This window comes from Marmota marmota, unplaced genomic scaffold (genome assembly GCF_001458135.2).
Source record: "Marmota marmota marmota unplaced genomic scaffold, marMar, whole genome shotgun sequence".
NCBI lineage: Eukaryota > Metazoa > Chordata > Mammalia > Rodentia > Sciuridae > Marmota > Marmota marmota.
The window spans coordinates 9112314-9136686 of record NW_025999969.1 but is presented as its reverse complement, the minus strand read 5'-3'; the positions used below and the strand labels follow the sequence as shown (position 1 = coordinate 9136686).

The 24373-nt window shown below is 37.5% G+C and overlaps 1 protein-coding gene and 1 pseudogene across 1 annotated transcript in view; one reads left to right on the top strand and one right to left on the bottom strand.

Annotated features, from left to right (window-relative positions):
• Positions 1-391: 391 nt before the first annotated feature.
• Positions 392-24373, top strand: part of Atp13a5 (ATPase 13A5) — a 112252-nt gene continuing 88270 nt past the window's right edge. Inside the window, exon 1 of the mRNA XM_048804086.1 lies at positions 392-2526. Coding sequence (XP_048660043.1) covers positions 2464-2526 — 63 coding nt within the window. The 5' untranslated portion in view covers positions 392-2463. The remainder of the gene's footprint in view (positions 2527-24373) is intronic.
• Positions 12358-13460, bottom strand: LOC107154304 (annotated as a pseudogene).

The following is a 24373-nucleotide window of genomic DNA, read 5'->3' as shown; positions in this document are numbered from 1 at the left end:
TTGCTTAGGGCCTCGCTAAATTGCTGAAGCTGGTTTCAAACTCAAGATCTTCCTGCCTCAGCCTCCTGAGCCACTGGGATTTAGGGATATGCCACTGTGTCCCGCTGAATAGTATCTCTAAAATTAAATTTTTTCAATTTTTTTCTTTTAAACTAAAGCATGGTCAATAAAATAAAATATTACATAAATGGAATGATTTCATAATTGCCAAAATGACCTTTTGCAGGTGTTTTGATTTTATAAAATTCATTTATTAGTTACTACCATGTTACTATTAATTACAATGTATATGTATTTTCTCCTTTTGTAAAAAATACCTTGGTTTACTTAAAAAGTATTAAATTACTTCTTTTATATAGTGATAATTTATTTTTAAAAATTATTTTAACTGACATGATAATATATAAAAAATCTAATAAAAGAGTATTTGATGATGTTAAACCATTAAAATTGTTATTGTTTGTTGTAGTTGTATAGAAGTCAATCTATCTTAGCTAGCCATCTTGCTTTCGTAGGTACATCTGTGAAATAGAATGCTTCAGTAAGGCTCCAGGGGTCAGTAGACAAAATAACAGGGGATTTTTGAAATCTACGTAAGACATCCACATCTTTACTAGTTTCCCTTTAGTTCAAAGGGAAGTGTGGACTGGGAAAGTGGGGATCAGAGACCAAGTGGGAAGAATGAGTGCTCCACCATGACCACTGAGTCTTCATTTAATTGCCCCAGCGACCAGAGGTGGATTCCTCCCTCTCCTCCTAATTCACATAATCCTCATGCTCCAATTATTGCATCCTCACTCATATACCCTTTAGAGGAAGAGAGAAAGGAAAGAATGGAAGGGAAAAATAGTTCTTTCTCCTTCCGCAATAGAATAATCTTTCCCACAAGATCCTTGCTCCCAACTGTTTCCCTTTGACTTTATAAAATTCACTTATTAGTTACTATCAATTACAATGCATATGTAATTGTTTAGAACAGGGTCATCTGCCCACTTTTAGACAGATCGTGACTCATCATTGGCATTTTTAGTTGAAATCCCTGTGCAGACAAAAACTGATGTTCTTTCGACAAGAAACATGAGTGGTTAGCTGATGGGTAAAAAGTGAATGCTGACCGTCACTCATGTCTTGAATTAGGTTTTACTAAATTACAACTCTTCTCTCCAGACCTGAGCTCAACCCTAGACCGGACTACAACTGCAACATTTGTGATTACAGTGGTTGGTGTGGGCATCTCAGTAGACTTGCTGCCATGAAAAAGAGGAAATCATCTGTTTATTCTCATCAGCCACATTTTCTGGGCTAGGAAACATCTAACCTATCCTGAATGTCAAGGTAGCACTTGTGCCTGCTCAAGGTAGTTGATGATTGTTTCGATCAGTGGAAAGGGTCAAACAAATATTAACTTCTCAGAGTTTTCACTCCTAACAAATTTTCTTCCATGGTCAAAGTGGCAAGGGTTTCATTCAGTGGACTGGATGCAATAACAGTCAATAAAATGACAAAAGCTTTTAATTACAAGCAAAATTAATCCCTAGATGGATCAGTTTTCTTACTTTTAATGAAAGTATCGAATTCAGTGATGATTATACAGGTATGGAAATTTGGGTTATGTCCTTAATAGTCAGTCTTTCTAGTTCCTTCTTTCTTCATAGGCTTCACTTGTTTGAAAACTTCAAATGCCAAAGTGAAAAATGAAAGGGATCAAATCATTGTTTTAAAGTGTCTCTTTTCTTGACTAGTACTAGAGTGTCAGGAGGATGATCACTTACCTCTTACTGAGTGGGGTGGGTGCTCTATTTGGCCTTTTACAAATATTGTAAGTCCTTATATCAACTATATAATCATTGTGGATATTTTATATAATAGAAATCTAAAATTCAGATTTTAAGTGATTTGTTCAAGGTCCTCAACAAAGCAGGGATTAAAATTCAGATTTTTCTGATTCTAGAGTGATGCCTGTATTCTCCCTTATGAGCCAACCTCCCTTCCATTAACTCTCATGGCCACACCTAATATGCTCATTAAGTCTCTAAAGTCCACAGAATTGTTCTAATGCATTTCTCACTAGTTAATCCTTTTGTCTCAGGTTTTGAGAAAAGTGGCCATTTCTCCTTGGCTGAGACATTTATGGAAAGCATGTGAAATTATTTGTCTTTCTAGTTCAACAACTCTTTTTCCCATCATTCTTTAGGACCAGAGACACTCTCATCTAGCTCAGTAAATAAACACTGGAAAGAATAAACATGCATCAAGCAGATGGATTAACAGACCAATCCTGTGGCCAAGGAGAGGATTTCCTCCCTATTCTTTGTTGGTCTAATAGGCAAGGTGTGTGCCAACAGATTTTATAAGCACCCGAGAACAGCAATGACAAGCAGCCACTGAGTTCACAGAAGCCCAGGTGGTTTCAACATTTCCCCAAGGAGTTAGCCAGGAGGGGCCCTGACAGGTCCACTTCAGATGGAGGAAGAGAGTGAGAAGGACCATCGGGCTTTGCTCAACCAAGGAGAGGAGAATGAACTGGTGAGTCTTCCCTTTATTTATTAGTTTTCTCAAAGCACCCAAGGCTGTGGTCCAGGGCTACCGTATTCAGGTAAATTAGAAAATAAACTATAGTACCAATTGTGGTGGTTCTAGTACCTGGAAAGGGGAGAGTCCGGTAATGCATCATGAGAGCTGCAGGTCACTATTTTGTTGTAAGAGAACCTGCAGGAGCTGAGATAGTTTTGTCTTTTGGATGGTAGAGTTTTGCGTCTCCATATGCGGTGGACCGTGGGAAGCTTCCTTAGCCATTCTGCAGAGTCACTGTGGTGCCTTCTCACATGGTGCACACCGAGGTGTCCTCCCCCCTTGTCATCTGGGTCATCCTGTAATTGGACACACTTTGGTGAGAACGGAAATGCTTTCTTTTCTCATTCTCTTGCTTTTGGTGTGTCTGCAAGACCTGGGCTCAGAGAGTGTTTTGGGCCAAAGTCCCACTTTTTACTAAGGCCAAGACAGGTTTTAAGCACCTGGTCCTGCAGAAAAAGTAATACATAGCCTGGGACGTTAGCATAGACTTTTAAAAAAAAAAATATCTCACATCTTTAGTTCTTTTTTTCCTACAAAACATACAAAAATCTTTAAAAATAATCATTAAAAACTTGAAAATTCTGACATTTTCTACTTGGTATTGAGGAGTTTGCATTTATGGTTTCGTTTAATCCTCAGAATTCAGTAAAGAAGGAACTAATCCTATTTCATAGAAAAGAAATCTGAGACTAGGGAGGTTAGGTAACTTGCCCAAGGTCATTAGCCTGCATGGGGCAGGCTTGGAATCCAGCCCACTCCTTGGCTTTTACAGCCCTGGCTGTCTACACTACAATAGTGTCTCTAGCTGGGCAATGAGAAAAGGAGGGGCGTGGGGGAGAGAGAAGGAGAAGGACTGCAAGGAGAATGCCCTAGGGGACCCATTTATGTACTAGAAAGGTGTCAGCTTCCTCTATGGCTTCCCTGGTACCCTTTGAGAGCTGTGGGAAATCTGTACCAGCTCTTCCTATTCTTGTTTGTTAATCTAAGGAAAAATAAGTACTTCTATCTACAGTTGTGTTGTCCAATAAGGTGGCCACTGGCCGCCTAAGGCTCTTGAGTTCTAAAAAAGTAACTGGCTCAAACTGAAATGTGCTATAGGTGTAAAATTCATACTAGTTTTGGAAGAACTGACTAAAAAAATGTAAAATGTCCTACTAATAATTTTCATATTGGTTACACATTGAAATTCTAATACTTTAGGTAGGTTGGATTGAATAAATCTATTATGAAAATCAGTTCCCTTTGATTCTTTTTACTTCTTTAATGTGGTTGCTAAGAATTTTTAAAATTATGGCCCATAATTGCGCATACTTGTGCCACACTGAGCTCTATGATGGTTACAGTACTTAAAAATCTTAAGGCGGAAGGGTTGGAAAGAATTAAAATCTATTGGCCTGTGTCTGCTGCAGGACACCTGTCGGACCTGAAATTTTCTGAACATGCAGATGAGTGATCATGAAAATCTTATGTAGTTCTTTGTTCTTCTCTAAGGAGGTGTTGTGTATGCAAAACTGATAGTCCAGTACTTTAATTCTGCCAAATCACAGGGAGGACATGGGTATCGAAGGATTAAGTCATGGAACAGGTGCTATGGTTTTCTTCTTTTCTGTGGGTGATCAAACCCTTCTAGACTTCTAGACTTCCCAGCAAGAAGCCCTCTTTACAGTCCAGCCTTGTTTACCTCACACTGCCAGGGCATTCTGGAGAGGGGGAGCTGGCTGCGGATTTCCCTTTCATCAATCTTACTCCTGGGCAGAGAGCACAGAGGCAAATTTTATTCCAGTCCTTCCTGTAATCCTGAGGATCAGGTGGGCCTGGGAGGATAAGTACACAAACTAAAGAAGAAGCTATGACTTAGCTCTAGGCAATTGCTGTCCTGCAATTGAATAGTCTGGCACTGTCAGACCTAGGCTTTCAAAGGAAAGCTGAAAATCTGGACTTCTGTGAGAAATAGCCTGATTACAAATTTTGGAAATAAATTTAAAAACAAAAATAATCAGTAGGTCAAAGCAAACCTGAGCACGACTTAGTCCCTATCTTACCTTGGGGGCTGCTACTAGGTGACTCTTACAGTCTTTTCCCCATTTGCTTTTCCTTTCTTGAAAGTTCCCCATGGCCCAAATCTGACTTCTACTTTCATTCGTCATTTCAAGTTGTGATTGTATTGAAAGGATCAGAGGTGGAAACCAGACACGGATGGAGTAAATAATGGATTCCTTCAATCACACACCCAGCAGAACCTAAGTGGATGGAGAAGGCTTGTGAACTACTCAAGAGCAGTCTTGGGTCACTTTGATGAGCTCAGCTCAGATATAAAGCAGTGCATTCCCTCTCCTGTTCCAGGCCCTAAATCCTCCAGCTGGGGCGGGGATGATGCCCTGCCCTTGACAAGCCCAGTTTCATTTCACCTGCACAACAGCTGGGGCAATAGACGCTCTCACCTTCCAGGTCTCCACTGGCCTTCCCAACCTGCTTCCGCCCACCTCTCCCCCTCCCAAATACAGTCCAGCTCTCATAGGCTCCTCCTCTTCCTTCACTTTTCCTTATCCTAAAAATTTGTCCTATCCAGGGGCTTCCCTCAGCCCCTCCAGTCACAGACAGCTTTTCTTATCTTCTCTTGAGGTCCTCTCATGACCCCCAGCTTCACTTGACAGCCAAGAGGATCATTCACAGCATAGACCCCAATGAACCCAGAGCCTTCAGGCTACTTGGCACAAGCCTAATGGAATGGGATTTGATCTCGGGATGATCTGGATTTGAATTTGGGTTCTGTTAGGCCAATTATCTAATCTCATGGGGATGGTAAAATTTACTATTTGAGATTGGGCTGAGGATTAAATAAAGGGACATAGCTTTTCTAAAAGTATCCTCTGTAGAACAATATTAGTAATCTGTTACATAAAAGTCTCCTTTTTCTCCTCATTTAGGCTTGAGAAATACCAGGTGAAAAGGGTGGGCAGGTTAATACATTATAGGTTCTTAGTGAAACTTTAAGGGGGCATTCTCTGGTGCTGTTATTTCCTGCACTTACGTGTCGGGGTTTTTAGCCCCTGTCTCCTCCTGACCGGCAGGAGAAGCGGGAAAAGCACGCCCTGACCAAGAGGAGCCAAGAGAGGTAAAGGTCAACTGGAGGCCTGCACCCAGCCCTCCCTCGAGGGAGGACAATCAGACATGCCAGGGAGACGAGTCGGAAGCAGGATCTCATTTATTGAGGAAGTACACACAACTTATATACTGCACAGGAGCCAATCAGGATAAAGGTCAGAGGGGTGGAGCAAGTTCATGTGTACACCCATCCCATAGTCTGTAAGGGAAGGCATGAGCTGTCCACGAGGGTGGAAGAGTCCCGGACCTATCCTGGAAGTGGTCCGCCTTTTCTGTCACCACCCACAGCACCGCCTCCTGGTTGATCGCCAGGCGCATCCCAGCCAAATGTGCAGCCCCAAGACCGGGAAGCTGGAAGCCGTGCCCTACACTTACGATTTTGGGAAATGATCCCACTGCCCCCACTGCATGTGACTGTGTGTGCACGCACAGATTCTCTCCGGATTTCTGCTCCATGGACCCTCCTAGGAGAGGTAGGAATGTTCTCAGTGATCGATAGGTATCAATAGGTATTGTTTTGTCATTGTTACCCTTCTGGGAGAAAAAAAAAATCCCATCTGCTCTCAGCCAGATGTGCATATCAGCCTCTGCTTAGGGGTCCTCTGGACATGTGCTCACTGCCCCTACATTCTGAGGACGATCTTTCTGGGCCTGCGCCACAGCCATGAGCGTTGCTTTACTCATATCTTTTGCAAAGCCCAGCATTCAGTCTGTACCCTCTTCTGTACCTATTGCATGGATGTCCAAGCTCCAGAAGGGAGCAGCTCTCAAAGGAAAGAGCCACTTAGTGTGGAGGGATACAGAAGCAATAGGAAGGCATCTTGATTTGTGGTAATTTTCTCCTGCCAAATTGTAGAGGAGCCTCAAATCCTAAGAGAACAGATCTGGGTTTTAGTCAAGGATCTGCTGCTAACCATGCAGCTGTGAGAATCTTTTTGAACCTTGCTGGTTGCCTAAAAATAATTCCACTTACACTCTTCTGATTCATAATTTCTGTGAAAGTCATGTACAAAATATGGAAAGTGCTATGGAAAATAAGGGGTTCATTCACCCTGCATTTATGATGTGCAAGTTGAAAAGTGTAGGCATACATATATGAGGTGAAACTGGTGTTGAGCTCATTTCCCCCTTCTCTGATTAAAACGTGGGGAATGATAATTGCTGGAGTTGCACTGTTACAAGAGCAATCTGTGAAGAGTTGGCAAAAGAAATCTGGAAACTAGACATTTAGATTATTTCACATTATCTGTTCTTTCTCCTCCATTAAATCTCCCCAACCCAAAAAAAAAAAAAAAACCAAAACACACACACACAAAAAAACCCAAGCAAACCAAAAGGATTAATAATGAAAAGTGAAAATTGAAATTGAAAAGCCAGCCCTATTGGCTCTCTCCTGTCTCCCGTCAACATTTACAATAACAACATGGTTGAAAGTAAACCTATCAATCTTGAACTGACACTAGCTGTGAGGGAGAGATAAGAATATAGGTGACAGAATCAAGATTTAAACATTTCTCTAGGCTGGATTGTGGGAGAGTAATTGGTAGGATACAGTAAACCAGGCCTTACTGTTGAGTTCCTGTTTTAAATTATTATTAAAGTACAAGGTGAGAAACTTAGTAACTTGGGCTTGTAGTTGTGCGTGGAAAAGTCATTGAAGTGCTTGATTTGGTTCTGGCTGAATATAGTTGCCAGGGTGATGCAGCTATTAAAAATATTAGTTCTGGAAGGACTTAATGGAAGTCTGTTTGGCAGATTAGAAGAAATAAAACTAGTTCTGCTATAATCTGTACTTTTGAGGAAAAAAATCTACAGTTTTATTTCATTCTAAAACATACACTCTCAGAGAAATTTCAAGAATGATGTATTTGGTGGGATGTGGTGAAGGCATTCCTGCACCCGCTGGTCTGACAGGGTCACAGCATGGGGGATGCTGTGGCAGGGCCACATCATCTGGAAACCAGAATCATTAGGAATGTTAAGTGTTTTGTTTATGATACTCATGATATGGATAACAGGGCATACATCAATCAATAATAAAAGTACGTATTGCCTGAGATTGCAGGAAAATTCCCAGAATGAGACTAAGGATACATTTGAGACATGCCATGAGGTGCGTTTCAATATCTTTCAGGATACAAACAATGGTGTTATTCCTCGAGCTTAAACAACAAGAACTATTTATCCCATGGTCAACAATTTACACTAGCTGCCCCCCCAACCCTACCCTAAAGCCACAACAATAGCCTAGCTACAGAAAAACAATTGTTGTGTCAACAGTACAGGGACCGCCATATGTAGCTTATGGTATCCCCCTTTGAGGACAAGAGGCTAATAAAAATACATTCCCCCAACCAATAGACCCTCCTTTGCCTTACACAGAAACTTATGATGAAAATGGAAAACACATAGTTAATATAAATGACAAATGAGTTGAGGTGTAAAGCCTGCCCTTTAGTTAAAGATTGCAAAGACATAAGAATAGGTGTGCTTTGACCAAGGATCAAGGAAGTTCTTTAAGAAAGCAGTTGAATAGGTCATATGAAAAAAAGGAAATTACCTTGGAAATTAAAATAGACTAATGTTAAATTAACACAGATATATTTTAGAGACACTTCAGAGTAGTAGGCTTTTAAATAATAGACTTTCACTACTTTAAGTGTGTTTTACTGGTATTTTAGTTTAGAAGTAAGAAAGCTTACCAATAATCATAAGTATGCTTTAAAGTTAAAGGTTAATGAAATAACTATAGATATGCTTTAAAGTTAGAAGTGAATAATAGGTCAGGAATCATGTAGTCTAGTTGCATGGCCTAGCACCTAGTGATTGAGGTGAAAATGTAAAAGCTTAATCATGATTGACTAAGGTTACAGAAAAATATTTTGAACAATGTACTCAATATCTTAGGTAATCAATGTATGTCAGAAAAGATTGTAACTCTTGAAAATTATGGAAATCAAAAAAGTTTCGGGCTTTGAAGTTATCCATTAATTACCTGAAAAAATACCTGTAAAAAAGGTATAAAAATAAAGATTCTTCCAGGGGCAGCAGAGACTTCTTCTGGAGGCTGCTCATAACTTGCAACCTGTCGTCCCGACTCTTTTTCTTTTGCCAATGCCACTCCTTCAGGAGTTGGGACGACTCCGTGGAGCCCCACTCCATCCCCCCCAGGGCTGGACCTCAGCAGGGATGTCTGTAAGATATCACAAATCAGAACAATCCAAGAGAAGTTCAAAGCAGTTCTCTAAAGAACAAAGGTGGTCCTTGTCTTCCAACGGTTGAGTGACTGACATGGAGCACAACATAGAGGTTGGCAGGTTTGAAAGACCTTCCTAACTACTGTGGTAGAAGAATCTAAGCACAAACCTCTGCCAATGGCCTTTGCCCTTGTGTAGCCTTCTCCAGTTGAGTGGGGCAGAACCCGGACTATGATATGCTGTCTCCTAAGATTACGCTATGTCATGCAACAAAAGGGATTTTTCACATAATTAGGAGACTTCTTCCAAAGGGAGACTGGGTAGACCTGGCCAAAGCAAGTGAACCCTTTAAAAAGACTGGGCCTTTCCTGAAATTAGAAATATTTAAAGCATGGAAGTGATTTGATGCAAGGGAAGCTCTCCGTTGCTGTTTTGAAGATGGAGGGTGCAGTGGGGCAGGTTAGTGTTCTCTAATAACTGAGAGTAACTTCCAAATGCCAACCATCAAGAGAATGGGGGCTCGGTCCTGGAGCTACAAGGTACTAATCCTGCCAACCAGAGTGAGTCTGAATAAGGTTCCTGAGCATCAGAAGGAACACAGCCCAGGGGGATCTTGATTTCTGCCTTGTGAGATGCTTAGACTCAGGTAGTGAGACTCTCAATCCACAGAAACTGTAAGATATTAAATTTGTATTGTTTTAAGCTGCTGAGTTTACTCTGTAGTGATGGAAAACAAATACATCCTCACAGAGAATCAACAAGAAAATGTACACTCCAGGGAGCTATTGAGAAGCCTCTCTAAAGCAGACAATAGGTGCTCATCTGCCAAGAGTGATGTATAGCTCCTTTTTCACAGCAAGGAATTTGAACCACATAATCTCTAAGACCACTTCCTGGTCAATGATGTTCTTAATCCACAAATGCCTTTCAATAGCACATGCCATATTGTCCTATGACTCAATATGAGGTAAATTCTGGTTCCAGAAATTGCCCCTGTTCATCGGTTCAGTCATCCCATTACCTTCTGATCTGCCCTTATAGCACTCCAGCTGTTAGCCTCACCAAACAAGGGTACTTAGTTGCTCTTTAACTTACAGGAAGATCACATGTTACCACTTTTATTATAGCAGTACTAACCGACATTATGTAATGCCCATAACAGAGAATGATAATAAGTTCCTCTCTTTAGTATTGGAGGGTAGAGGGTCTTTCTTGATCCAGAAAGAAAGTGCAAGGAGGAAAATATAATAGGTTTAATTATTCAAGAATTCTCTTGAACATTTTCAAGGTTCAGTTTTTTAATCTGTAAATAATAATCTATGAATATTCTTAATAATATTTATTCTAATAAGCAATAAAGTCACCTCATAGGATTATTGTGAGGATTGAATGACACCTAAGTACTTAAGAAAGACTTATTGCCAAATGTAAACATAAGTAAAAGTGATTCAAGATACCTTTTCTCTATTCAAGGGACACTCCTGGAATGAGTGCAGTATTTAATGTGTGACACTCTGACAAATAATGCTTGGTATTTAGTCATAATTAGCACAAGTTACTACACCAAACCAGTCATAAAAGGTTGAGAAAAAATAACCATACTAACACGATCCATCTACTGGGATAATAGTATCCCCACGTTACAGAGAAGAAGTGTGTTAGCAGAAGTAGAGATAAGATACTATTCTAACATCCACCATTTAAAGGAATACTACTTAACAGGTTCAGATAAAGGAAGCAAAGAATAGATTGTTAATAATAAGTAGGAACTTGGTGCTATGATTTTTGCTGAAAAAAGAAAGAAAGAAAACACAACACAATCTAGCTTCATAGAAGGCCACAAAGGTAGGATATCCTTAGCTATGATTCAAGTCCTAATTTTGAGACCTGATACAAAGAGGCAACTTTCTTTAAGGCTATTGGAACATCCTTGCCCAAGGCAAAGTCCAACATTTCATAGCAAAGAAAACGACGACAAAACACAACTGGCATAACTATTTACAGAAGCAATTATGGCCGTGAGTTATTTTTATTATGTGTGGTAGAGTAAACAAATTTTTAGCTTTGTGCCACAAGGTTCTTGTATCAAGTGACAGTGTCATGCACTGCAAACTAAAAATCCCCATTATGAAGGATTTGGATCACACAACACACACAGAACTATACTTGTAGTGGTGGGTACTTAACAAGTATTTTTAAAATGTTTTTATTAGTGCATTGTAGTTATACATGTTAGTTGGATTCATTTTCACATAATCATACATGCATGGAATCTAATTTACTCCTCAGAGTCCCCATTGCCCCCTCTTTCTTCCCCCCTTCCAACCCCTATTTCTCTTCTTGTACCCTACTGGTCTTCCTTCTATTTATTTGTTGTTTCTTTTTGAATTGGTGCTTTATAAATATACATAAAGGTGTAATCACTGTGGTCTATTTATACATGTCCATAGTGTAACTTTTTGACAAATAATTTAAATGGCTAAATGCATGAACAGACAGCGTAGGAATAAAAAGATTTGTAAAAACTGAAAAAGACTTTGTTCACAAGATCAGTCTTGCATAAACTCTAGTGCTCTAGATAAAATGAAAATTCAGCAACTGGGAATGATCCCAGAGGATGGTCCCATAAGACTAAGAAGATTCCACCAAAAGAGTTTTGGAAATAAATCATGTTTAGATGAAGCTGTACCCCGTAATCCTCCTTTCCTAAGGAAGTTGACAGATCTTAGTTCCATCTCTGATGGCAGGTATAGGAGCTACTATAAGAATATAAAGAAAAAGATTTAAAGTGCTTATTATGGGCCAGAACTTCACATACTTCTCATTTAATTCCTGTGAGATAGTCACACAGATATCCATTTTGCAATGAGGAAACCAAGGCTCAGTTAGATAATATACAGAGAATCGCTTGGCATAAGCATCAAAAGTAGGATGCTGTACTACCTTACTCTCTTACATTGATTTCCTTCCTTCTGCATGAATAAAGAATGATTGTACTGGTGTGTGTGTGTGTGTGTGTGTGTGTGTGTGTGTGTGTTTGCATATACAGTTACCACATTTAGCTAACTTTTAAATTAATATCCTCAAATCCTTTTCTCCAGTTTCACATATTACAAAGGTAAGCAGTTTTTCATGAGTTGGGGGCTTGACTTCAATTTTGACAACTGGTACTCTTTGGGAAAAGCAAAACTTCATTTAAGTTATTGGTTCAATCATTGTTAGAAGCAGGATTCGTTGCCTTGTGGTCAGATCATTTCATAATGAGTCCAATAGGATTAGCCACTTCTTTTTTTTTTTTTTTTTTTTTTTTTCAGGATTGACTGTCTTTATTTGGTGGCGATAAAAGTAGCTTCAGATTAGTTGTTAAATGTACAGTTAACAGTGACCCTTTAACACAGGCCAAATAAAGAGGGGATAGGAAAACTGAGACCAGGGCAAAGGAAGTATGAGCCCAACCACTGCAAGCTCTGATGTACCCTCGTACTTCAACAGGGGCAAAAAGGCCAAAGTACTGATTGCTTTCCAAATAGCATGTTTTCTCTTTTGAGTCTATTGATGGTTTCATTTCATTGTACCTTGTAAAATGTAGTCAGCCACTGTAAGAAAACCATCACATTTTGTCAGAAGATATATATTCATATAATACATTCAGAATCACTGCTTGGTTTTTGTCTTCGTCTTTTCTTCCCTGACTGTTTAGGTGTTGGAGTCTCTACTGCTCCTTCTGCATCATATACGGGCAGCTTGAAAACTATTTCATCATCTTCATCATTATCCATTCCCGCCACTTCAGATTTTCGTTTCTCGAAAAATGTTGGTGTACAAACTGGTGTGGGGCCCTGGCTAGCTATAGACTTGTCAGGAGTGGCAGCAGTGCCTTTAGAAACCCGCTTCTTCTGCTTCTTTGGTATGCCTGAAGATTTTTTCTTCTTTGTAGGTTTATCTGAAGGATCTTTGGTCTTACTGGATGATAAAACCAATGAAGGAAAATCATAATTAATTCCTTTTGCTGCTAATTTTTTCCTGAGCAATTTTTCTTTCTTTTTAAATCGCTCTTCCATTTGCAGTTTTTGAAAAAATGTCCGCTTCCGATTATACCGCTTCAGGCTGACGAAATGGAGTATTTCACTCTTTAAAAAGTTCTTTGGGTACTTTTTCTGGTGGCATAAAACGACACACCAAGAGTCTTTCACCAAAAAGGTAGCTAGTTATTCATTGTTTCAGCAACTATCTTGGCAACATCTTCAGACTTAAACTCCACAAAGGCATAGCCTCTGCTATTTCCAGTCTTTTTACTTCTGGATAGTCTAAATCTTGTAATAGTGCCAAACTGGGAGAAATATGCTTTGATTTGGGTTTCATAAAGTGCTGGAGGCAGATGGCCCACAAAAATTACTCCAGGAATAAGTTTTTCTTGCTTTTTTTGCTGGGTTACACACTGGCGGACGTGCTGCACCTCCTTCTGAAACTGGACGTCTTCCTGCAGGTTCAGAGAAAGAATCAGCCGGGGTGGGACAAGGAACGGAGACCCCACCATGTTGAGACCCGCAGCAACACAAGCCACGTGGCGCGCTCCCGGAAATAGCCACTTCTAATTTACTAAAAATTAGCTAAATTGTGTATTACCCAAGATAATATTAATTCTTAACACATATTGAGTGCTCAAAATGTTTCGGGAACTGTGATAAATGCATTATCATATTAGTTTCTCACATCCACCCTAGAGAACAGATATTGTTATTCCTATTTATGGAGGAGAAATTTGGGCATCAGAAGTCAAGTGGATTTCCCCACACCACATATCTGGTTCAGTGGTGGCGGGATGATTTGAACTTGGTTTTTCATGCCATGTCTCCAGCTGCTACACTCAACTACTTCCATTGCATTTCATAACCAGCCTCATTTTTTTTTCACATGAGAAATCTAAAGTTCAGCAAATTTAAATCATAGTTGGTAAGCAATGGAGCAGGGAAGAAAAATGAGAGCATCTAGAAAGCAATGATGAGATATAAAGAAACAAGGCGATGGTCAGACCTGGATAGGGACCTTGGCTCTAAACTGAGACTTTGGGAACAACTTCCTTAATAGCACATGCATACTTCATGGCCATGTCTAACCCAGGCTTCTTCCTCTGTATCCTGGGCTTAGAGGAGACATTAGGGCTGTGTTACCACTCCTGGCATCTGGAATACAGAATTCTAATCAGAAAGAAAAAGATGAAGGAACACCTCTGCTTGGAGAGAAAGAAAATCATGTCTGTGTGATGCCCTCTGTGTTCTTCAGGTCCACTAACAGGTGGCAGATCTGGGCTCCTGGCCTCGCGGAACACAGCCTATTTCTATTACCAACCTTGACCCAGTATATTGCAACTGAAAACTGAAATAGTCACTTCTCTTCTTCTTTGACTGAAGCTGTTATCAAATCACCTGTTCACACTGGCTGATCGTCTTTTCTGCTCCACACCTTACACCTCTTCTTTAATCTTCACTACTACTCTCAGGTGTGTGCCACTAATATTGCCCTGAGTACAGAGATGGAAACGGAATCTTAGAGAACTTAAATCCTGAGGTCACGTGAGTAACAGGTGACAAAACTCACTTGACTACAGGGAATTGTGTATAATGGGGTTGACTCTGGTTTTTCATCTATTCCCCATATCCTCTGGATTCTAATTCATTTTCCTATGATGACACAAAATATCACTCCTCTTTCCCTTGTCTATATTCTCCATTTCCTAGTGGATTTTACTGGTGCTGTACAAATATTTGGGAGAAATCTGAGTGACTCTAACTGCATCAGAAGTATAATCACTTAAAAAATGAAATTATATCTGAAATTAATTAATCAAAATGGAATATGTTGTTATAAATTCTAATCACAAAAACATAGGCAAGCCAACTGAGTGTATTCGACAAAAGAATTGACAGATAAAGCAATGATTCTTTAGCCAAAATCTTCAGTTCCCATACCCAGCCTCATACCTCAGGGAAAACTGAGATATGATTTAGAAGGGAGTTTTACCAAGGTTTATGAGACCCATGTATCAAGGAAGCAAAATCATTGCTTCTATTCATCTTTCCTCAAGGAACCACACATTCCAGGAAGTAACTTTGACACTTACAAGCTCCTTTTATTCTTTTCTTTTTCTTCCGTTCTTCATTTTCTTTCTTCCTCCACCTTTTCTAGCTTCTGCTCTCTCTCTTTCTTATTAACAGATGGGAGAAAATTTGCTGACATTTTAATAACAAGGGGTCCTAACCCATAAGAAGTGTCTTTCACACAAACCTTTTCACTTATCTTGGCAGGTTCTTTATTAGGGATAAGATTTTACCTCTACTTTGACGGAAGTCGGCTCTTACTTACCTATCATCCACACCAGGTGGCAGCTAGCTTCCCAGGTCACCAAACCTCCCATGTCCCATAGGAATCTCTTCTTTGATTCTTCTTCTCTTATTAATTTCTCTAATGTTACTGCCATTCTTTCTTCCCCAGCCAATTTCTACCAAAATCATTATAGGTGTCTTCCATTTGCTTGGCGAAGAGTGTCTTATAAACAATTTCACTCTTTCTTTATTTTGACAAAATAAATACAGTGGTGTCAATAAAAGGTAACAATCTTAAACATACAGTTCAATGACTTCTAATCATTTTTGAACTATGTGTAAGTAGACGTGTGAATTGCTCTATAGTAACAAAGTTTACTCAGTATAATATCTGTGAAATGTGCATCAGAGGTGCATTTTTAAAAACCTGCTTTGTAGCATACCATTGTATGAAAACAAAAAATTTATTTCCTTTTGTTGATGGATTGTTGGATTGTTTTCAGTTTGGGTCTTTTTGTTTTAAGTGGACACAATATCTTTATTTTATTTTTATATGGTTCCTCATGCATGCTAGGTGAGCCCTCTACCACTGAGCCACAATCCCAGCCCTTGGGGCTTCTTTTTTTTTTTTTTTCAGATTATTGGTCTATTTTTTTATTAGAACTGAAAATACTAATTAAAATAACTCCCAGAGATTAGGGTGTATTAGGTCATAGAGTAAATAGCCATCCTTGGGCTCTCAATTTTTAGCTTCTGACCCATGCACATGAAGTGTTTTCTATAAAGGATATTGAATTTTCTGTATGTTGTCATACTAAATAATGTTGTACTTTAGTGGTACCAGTGTGGAAAGAAATAGACCTTTCAGAGTCTATTTCAGAAACTACTTACAACCTCTGGAATGGTCAATTTGAATTGTCAGCTTGATTGGATTAAGAGATGAAGAAGATTAAAAGGTTTTTGGATGAGTCAATGTGGGTGGATCTAGGAATGAATGACATGTGGGATAGTGAACTGAAGTGGAGGCCCTCCCTAAGTGTGGGCAGCACCCTCCAATAGCTTGGAGGCCTGGATGGAATAAATGTTGGAAGAACAAAGAAAAGCAGCAGCGATGTAAGCTCTATTCTACTTGACTGGGTTCTTGATTGCTGCTGCGACCATCTGAGGATATCAGACTCTCACTCCTTCACTCTTCCAAGGTGGACGCCACCAGTGGTTCTCCAGGGAGTTTCCAGAAGCCTTGAATCTTGGATTGGGGTAGCATTGTTGATCCCTCTTGTTCTTAGGCTTCAGCATCTTGGACTGCACAGCTACTGATTTCTTCCAGCTCTTCAGCCTACCGACGGCCATTGTAGACTATCCAGCTTCTGGTTTCGTAAGCCAACCTAGTAAATCTCCTTTTTATAATCATGCCTCCTGTTGGTTCTGTTCCTCTAGAGAACCCTGACTAATACAACCTCTAATCAAAGAAGACAAATGAAAATTAATAGGGAGGCCAGCTGGTACCAGTGCAATTAGCACAGATTTGGTAGCTATACAGATTAGCCAAAATCTGTGCTCAGGAGTTTTCTAGTCATATAAATTTTGTGACTTCCAATTTCTATGTCTTTTAAATGAAGATACTTAAACTACTTTGCAGTGTTTTTAGAAGGATAAAATAAAACTCAAGCCATATAAAGGGTTAAACAATTACACATTCAAGATAGTGGAATAGTGAATCGGACTTTTATGAATATAGCTGATCTGAATATTTTCGCACAAATCTTTTGGGAGACACATATATATTCATTTCTCTTGTATAAAAATCTAAAAGTAGAGTTAATAAAGTTACAGTCATATATTTAGCAATACAATTTTTCCAAATATTTATAACCTGTCACATTTCCATCTACTATGAGAGTTCTAGTTGTTCCTCAACTTTACCATCCCTTGATATATTTGGTCTTTTAAATTTTAGATATTCTTCTATTATATCATGTGTCGTTGTATCATTGCATGACATCAGAATAAGTTCTCTAATATGGTTGGGTAGGTTTTTCCAACTTTGTTCCTTTCTAGGATTGTCTTGGCTATTCTAGGCCATGATACATCATTGAATCTCTATTTTGTATTTTCTTATATGATACTGAACAGGCTCTTAGTTTTTAGAGTCTATTTGGAAATCCTCTTTTGAAAGGTGTCTATTCAAGTCTTTTCCCCATTTGTATTGTGTTTTCATTCATGTTTAATTGATTTGTAGTAAGTTTTAATATATTCCAAATATAAGTTGTTGTTCATATATAGATAAGTATAGAGGTGTGTGTGTGTGTATGTGTGTGTGTGTGTATCATCCCCAGAGATATTTTAAGGAAAAGAAGTTTTAACTTCAATGAAGTCAATTTTATCTTTTTGTCTTTTTTCTTTGTTTTTAAGAAGTATTTGTCTATTTGAAGTTTGAGAAAGAATTTCTCCTATATTTTCTTTCAGATGATTTATTATTTCCAACTTATATTGAAGGAAAAGAGCTATTTATGATTTTATAAAAATGCAACTATGTTATGTGAAATTTCAAAAAGTCTGATGGTGTTACATAAGACATTTTTGTTTGGTTTTCTTAGGAGAGAGGAGTTATCTAGATGATTCTCATTTTTTTCCTTTACTTTTCTATGTCCAAATTTGAAGGCAATGATACTATTGGTTCCATCACTTAACTAAAAAAACCACTCATGATACTTTTCTTCCAGGTTTGGCCACGTGGAAAACAGTCATTTATGCTATATGACTCCACAAAACAGGTTGAATAAAGTTGTAATAGAGCAGCCTCTCATCTTGCAGGGGCGGGGGTGTGAATAGGGCTCCATCACTAGACTCCCCCGGTGTTGTTTGCTTTGACCATTCTTTCAACTAAATGGAAGCATGCATTCAGAGGATTAGCTGCTGCTCCCTCCATAGAAGAATGAAAAAAATTTTTAAATAGCTAATATCCCAAGATTTGTGAAAAAGCAACAACCACTTTCTTCTTCAGGAGGGAAATCCCTCCTTTCATCCAAAAATGTGGATTTACACATGTAAAAATGTGTATTTGTACAGAAACTTTGATGGTTTATTCAGATACAAAATCAATGTCTTTATGCTTCTTCATCACATCAAAGGGTTAACTTCAAAACCCAGACCTTCATTTCTATTCAATAAATCTATGTCACAAGATGAACCAGGATTTAGAGGTATTTGTAACTTTTTAACACCTCTTTCTTTTCAAATTACAACACATATTTGGAACTTACTGCTGCAGTCTCAAATGTGCTTATCATAATAGAAGCCCACAGTTTTTAAAAACCCTGAAGTCATCCATGCTTGCCATTTATTTAGTCTTCTTGTTTGGAAAAAAAAAAGGCAAAGGATTCACAAATACTATGAACTAAGCACCTGTTTCAAATTAAACATCAACCTTCAGTTTGCAAAATAATTCCTTCACAGTTAAACCACCACAGCAGAAGACCCATGTCAGTTTTTTTTTTTCTTTCTTTCTTTCTTCTTGGAGAAGTGAGCAGAACAACTGCATCCTAAGGGCTTTTCTCTGTTGAATCTGAAAGGTGGAACATGGAGGTAATGTGTATAAAGACATCCACAGTTCAGGGAATGTGATTTGGTAAAAGAAGCAAGACGTAGAGATGCCTGCCACTTCCTGAGCTCAGAATTTTGTTTTGAGATAAATATAAGCACCTAAATGTCAGGGAAATGTTCTTCCTGTGTGCCAAGGATCTTCCCACAGTCCAGCGGACACACTTGGCCTCCCAGGCTGGCCCACTAGGGCCCCAGAAGCTGGACGGTCAAGGCAGGTCTCACTTTCCACCTTTGTCTATACCACATTCTACTATTTCCTTCTTAACATTTACATAAATGTGCCATCACAAATGACTCTCTCTCTCTCTCTCTCTCTCTCTCTGTGTGTGTGTGTGTGTGTGTGTGTGGTATAACATGTAAGGGGGAAACTCATTTTTTTCCTGCACTATTTATTTTGCTCCAGCACTGTTTACTGAGCAAAACATCCTTTCCCATAAGTTCAGTGGTTCTTTTTGTTCTGATGTGATCATGTTTGAATCTTTCTGGGCTCTGTGTTGTTTTGATCCTCTTTTTGCCTGAATCAAATGTGCCTCAGTTTCCTAATTCCTTTGACTATGTAGTAAACCTTCATGTCTGGTGGCATTAAGTCCTCCATGTTTATTATTTTTGAATTATTACCTTGACTGTTCTGGGTCCTTTGTATTTCTGTAACAATTTTAGAATTGGGTCATCAATTACCACTCAAAATGTCTGATGAGATTTTTAAATGGGATAGTTAGTGTCTAATTCCCATACTTAATAAATCTTCCCATTTATCTGGGTCTCTACTGTCTCTCAGCAATAACACACAGTTCTTAATTTAAAGGGCTTACACAACTTTGTTGAATTTATTAAAAGGGAATTGAATTTTTTTCCTTAATGGTATTACAAATAGTACCTAATTAATTTTCAAATTATTTGTTATTATTTTATACAAATGTAGTTGAGATTTTTATATTTTTAAATTCTAATGGTCAGTAATCTTAATAAATTACTGACCATTAGAATTTGTTTGTACATTCTTTAGGATTTTTAAATGTCTATACCACCTTACCTACATATAGAGTTTTGCTTCTTGTTTTCCAATTGTTAGAACCTTTATCTCTTTTTCTTGTCTCATGGGTTAAGTTTTCTAGTACTGTATTGATGAATATTAGTGGTGACCTATGACAATCTTGTTTTGCTTGTGACCTCAGGGAGGCAAATTGATCAGCATTTCAACAGTAAACATGATGTTAGCTGAAGGATGTTTCCATTTAATCTTGTTTGCTGATATTTTTTAAGTTCATATAATGGTGTTGATTTTTTTCTGTCTTTTTGTGTATCTAATGAGTGGATTTCTGATTTTCTTCCTGAATTGTAACAAGACAAAACATACTGATTTTCAAATTATTGCAGTTTTGAGACAAATATCATTTGTAATGATATATTATCCTTTATATCACGGATTTAGTTAGATAATATAGGAATATTTTATCTAAAATCAGAGCCTGTAGTTTTTCTTTCTTGCAAAATGTTGATCAGATTTTGGTATCTTGGTATGCTCAGCTTATTAAAAAAAAAAAAAAAGTTAGGAGAGTTCCCAAACCCTCTACTTGCGAAGGAGTTTTTTTCAGAATGGTATTTCTTCTATGTTAAATATTTGAAAGGAATCACAGGCCTTCTGGGATTAAAGATTACATTATGGGAAGGCTTATAATTACACATTAATTTTCTTCAATAACCTTAAAAATATCCAGGTTTATTTATGAGTTTATCTATTTTAAATCTCTTTAGAATATCAATTGGCTTGTTGATTTTCTCTCTTGATGTCTACTTTCTATTTTATTCATTTATGCACTCATCTTCATAAATTCCTTCTTTATGCTTTTTTAGTTTAAGTTTCTATTCTTTCTGTAATATCTTGAATTGTAAACTTAACTTGTTGATTTTAAACTTTCTTTTCTAACATATGCATCTAAACTCATAAATGCCCCTCTAAGCATTTGCCTTATCTATATCCCACACATTTGGATTTCTTAATTTTAATTTTCATTCAGTTCAAAATATTTCCAAACATCTCCTGTAATTCCTTATTTGGAGATTTTTCTAGTTTAATTATGCGATCATACTTATATCTGAGAATATTATCAATTTAGATAAATATTTTATGTGTGCTTGAAATAGATTAAATTCTGCAGTTGTTGGCTGTAATGTTCTATATTTGTCTATCAGGCCAATTCAGCTAGTATAGTTACTCAAACTTTCTATATTCTCACTGGATATTTTTGTCCACTTAATAGTCAGTAAGAGATGTGTTAAAATTTCCAATGCTGGAAATAGATTTAAATGCTATCAATTTTGTCATAAAATTTTGAAACTATGTTTCAAAAAATTAGAAATATTATGTCTTTCTATTAAAGACATAATTCACCATTTAACTTATAAAATGTCCCCTTCCCTCTCATATTTCTTTCTTTCAATATTCTTGAAGAAGAAAGTTTAATCTGTTATTAATATAACTATATCACATTTTCTTTATAAATATTTGCGTGGCATATTTTTCCTTTCTTTACCTTTTAACTTTTCTGCATTTTTATATTTAATGTGTTTATTTTATTATACAATCTAACAATCTTTGCTTTTAATCAAAGTATTAAGATCATTTATATTTAATGTAATTACTGATATAGTTGGATTAAATTTCATGACATTGCCATTTGTTTTCCATTCTTTCCATCTGTCCTTTTTTTCATTTCACATTGGATCATAGAATGACCTTGGTTTCCATCTGACATCATGTGTTTTGTTTCTAATGGCTCTATGATGTCCACTATTTGATGTGTCACAACTTACTGGACCATTAGCCATTAGCTTTCATTTCATTCTTCAAATGGGCTTGGTATTAGAGATAATATTGCACTGAATATCTTACATTTATCACTTTTTCCTTTATGTACTATTTCATTAGATTATATTCCCAAGGGAGGAATTATTGTTTCAAGAGGTAGAAAAGTCTTTAATTCTTGATACAACTTATAACCTTTCTTTTCCTAAAGAATTATTCAGGCTATTTGTATTTTATAGATATACAGATTTTGTTGTAGTTTTGCTAGCATTGTGAATCCATTTTTTTAATTAAAGAATTATATAGAAGAGGACCAAAGGGATACCAGAGTTATGATTACCAATGCCACTGCGTGTTAAACAAATGAAAAAGAGAAAGTTGTTTATCAATGAACTCATTTCAGCTACAAGCTTTACTAAAATTCCAAATCGTTCTGCTTCTGTTCTGTACACAGTTGGGCTTTGGCAATAATCCCCTGTGAATAACTCAAAGAATATACATTTATTACATAATTTGTGAGCTGGCATATATATTTAATTTGGATCTAATGAAACTATAATTCCCAAATAAAACCAAGGTTTATAAAAGCAGAGGGAATACAGGAAGAGAAGGAGGAGATCCAACCTAAAATATGCTTAAAAACAGGATGAATAATTGTTTCTAAATTAAATTTATATCTTTTCATGAATAATCTCAAGATAGAGAGACTGTACCACTAGCACTACTAGGCTTCATAAATGCTTTTCCTCAGACGAGTGATATTGCTAATTATCAGTGAAAAGAAACTTGCATAATTGTCATTATTTTACAGACCATTTAACCAGACATTAGTTCATCTAAACACAAATACCCTGTAAGGCATGTATTTCTGATTGTTTTGTAGCAGATTAAATTGGGATTCCTTAGAGACGAAATGAGCTACCTGAGGTTACATAGCTGATGTGGAGCAGAGCAGTGACTCTAACTTAAATTATCTGTTTCTTAAGCCTGTGGCCTTTTCACTATGCTTAGGGATTATATTCAACAACTGTTACTATAATCTCCATGTCCAACAGATTTATTAGAAGGTAATGAAATGACCATACTGAAAATGAAAACTTTTCCAAACAGTTAAGCCTAGAGATTTGTTATACAGTAGCACGATCTAAGCTGGTGTAAAATTCAACAGTTTCCATCATCAAAAATACTATAGAAACTCAATAAAAATCTATTTTCTTGACATTATAACTCTGTGATCTGAACTTGGGAGTTCAAAATTATAGGAGAAACAAAAACCAAAAAGTGACAGTACAACCTGAAATAGCAGTTGAGTGAAGTCGTCATTCAAAATTAGCATCCTTGGAGTCTTCAAAATACACTAGTTATTGAAATTTGTAAACCAATTCAATGAAACTTCTTTGTATAAGTTATAAACTAGAAGTTGGCTTTACACAACCAAATCTGTTTTCCTCTAAAACAGTATCTCAAGTTTATTCAATTTGTGATAAATACTAACTACACTGCTACTAAAGATACATGTATTTCAGCATGTTACTTTCAGGGTAAATAAATATAAGTCATATTTGGAATGTCTTTCATGTCCATGGATAATCTCTTGATTTATAACAGACTGATTCAGAGAACAGAATATCTATTCACAGTTTCAGTCATTCTCAATCATATTATTCTGAACTAAATCTGAATGTGGGTAAACCTAGATATAAGTGTGGGTCATATCTATCAGAATTTTCTCATCTTCCTTCAATAAACTCATGTTAACACTTTTTAAAGTACCAGTTTTAGTTAGCTTTTTCTGTCCCTGTGACAAAAGGCCTGAGAAGAAGAAGTTAAAGGAAAATTTCTTTTTGGCTCATGGTTTCAGAGATTCAGTCCGTAGTGGGCCAACTCCACTCCTCCTGAGTGAGGCAGAACATCCTGGAAGAAGGATGTGGCAGAGGAAAGAAGATCAGGACATTGCAACTAGGAAGCAGAGAGAAGTCTATTCACAAGGCACAAGTTATATTTACCCTAAGGCACACCCCCAGTGACCTATCTTCAACCAAACCCTATATGCCTACAGCTAACACTCTTATCAGTCCATATCAATGGCTTAATCAACTGATTAGTTTATACTTCTCATAATCGAATTATTTTGCCACTGAATGTTCTTGCACTTCCTCACACATGGGATTTGGGGGAATACCTCACATTTAAACTATAACATTCTGTCTCTGGTCTCCAAAAGTTAATGACCATCTCACAGTGCAAAATACATTGAGTCCATTTCCAGGAGTCTCTGTAGTCTTAAAATTCCATCATTGCCCCAAATTTGAAGTCCAAAATCTCATCTAAAACTCAAGGCAAACTCTTAGCTGTGAGAATAAAGAGAAAAACCAAATTACAGCTGGACACAGTTGTACAAGCCTAAAATCCAGCAACTTGGGAGGCTGATACAGGAGGATTGCAAGATGAAGGCCACCAACCTTAGCAACTTAGCAAGGCATTAGACAATTTAGTAAGATCCTGTCTTAAAATGAAAAATAAAAAGTTCTAGAAATATAACTAAAAATGAAAAATAAAAAGAGCTAGAAATATAACTCCTGGGTTAAATCCCCAGTGCCAAAAAAAGCAAGTTACATATATCCTATATACAATGGCATAGAGTAAACATTTCCCTTCCTCAAAGGAGAAATGGGGGCAGAGGAAGAAAGGATGAGACTAAAGCAAGATGAAAATCCGGTTGGACAAACAAGTCCTGTCTACATGTCCAGCACCTGGGGTGCATG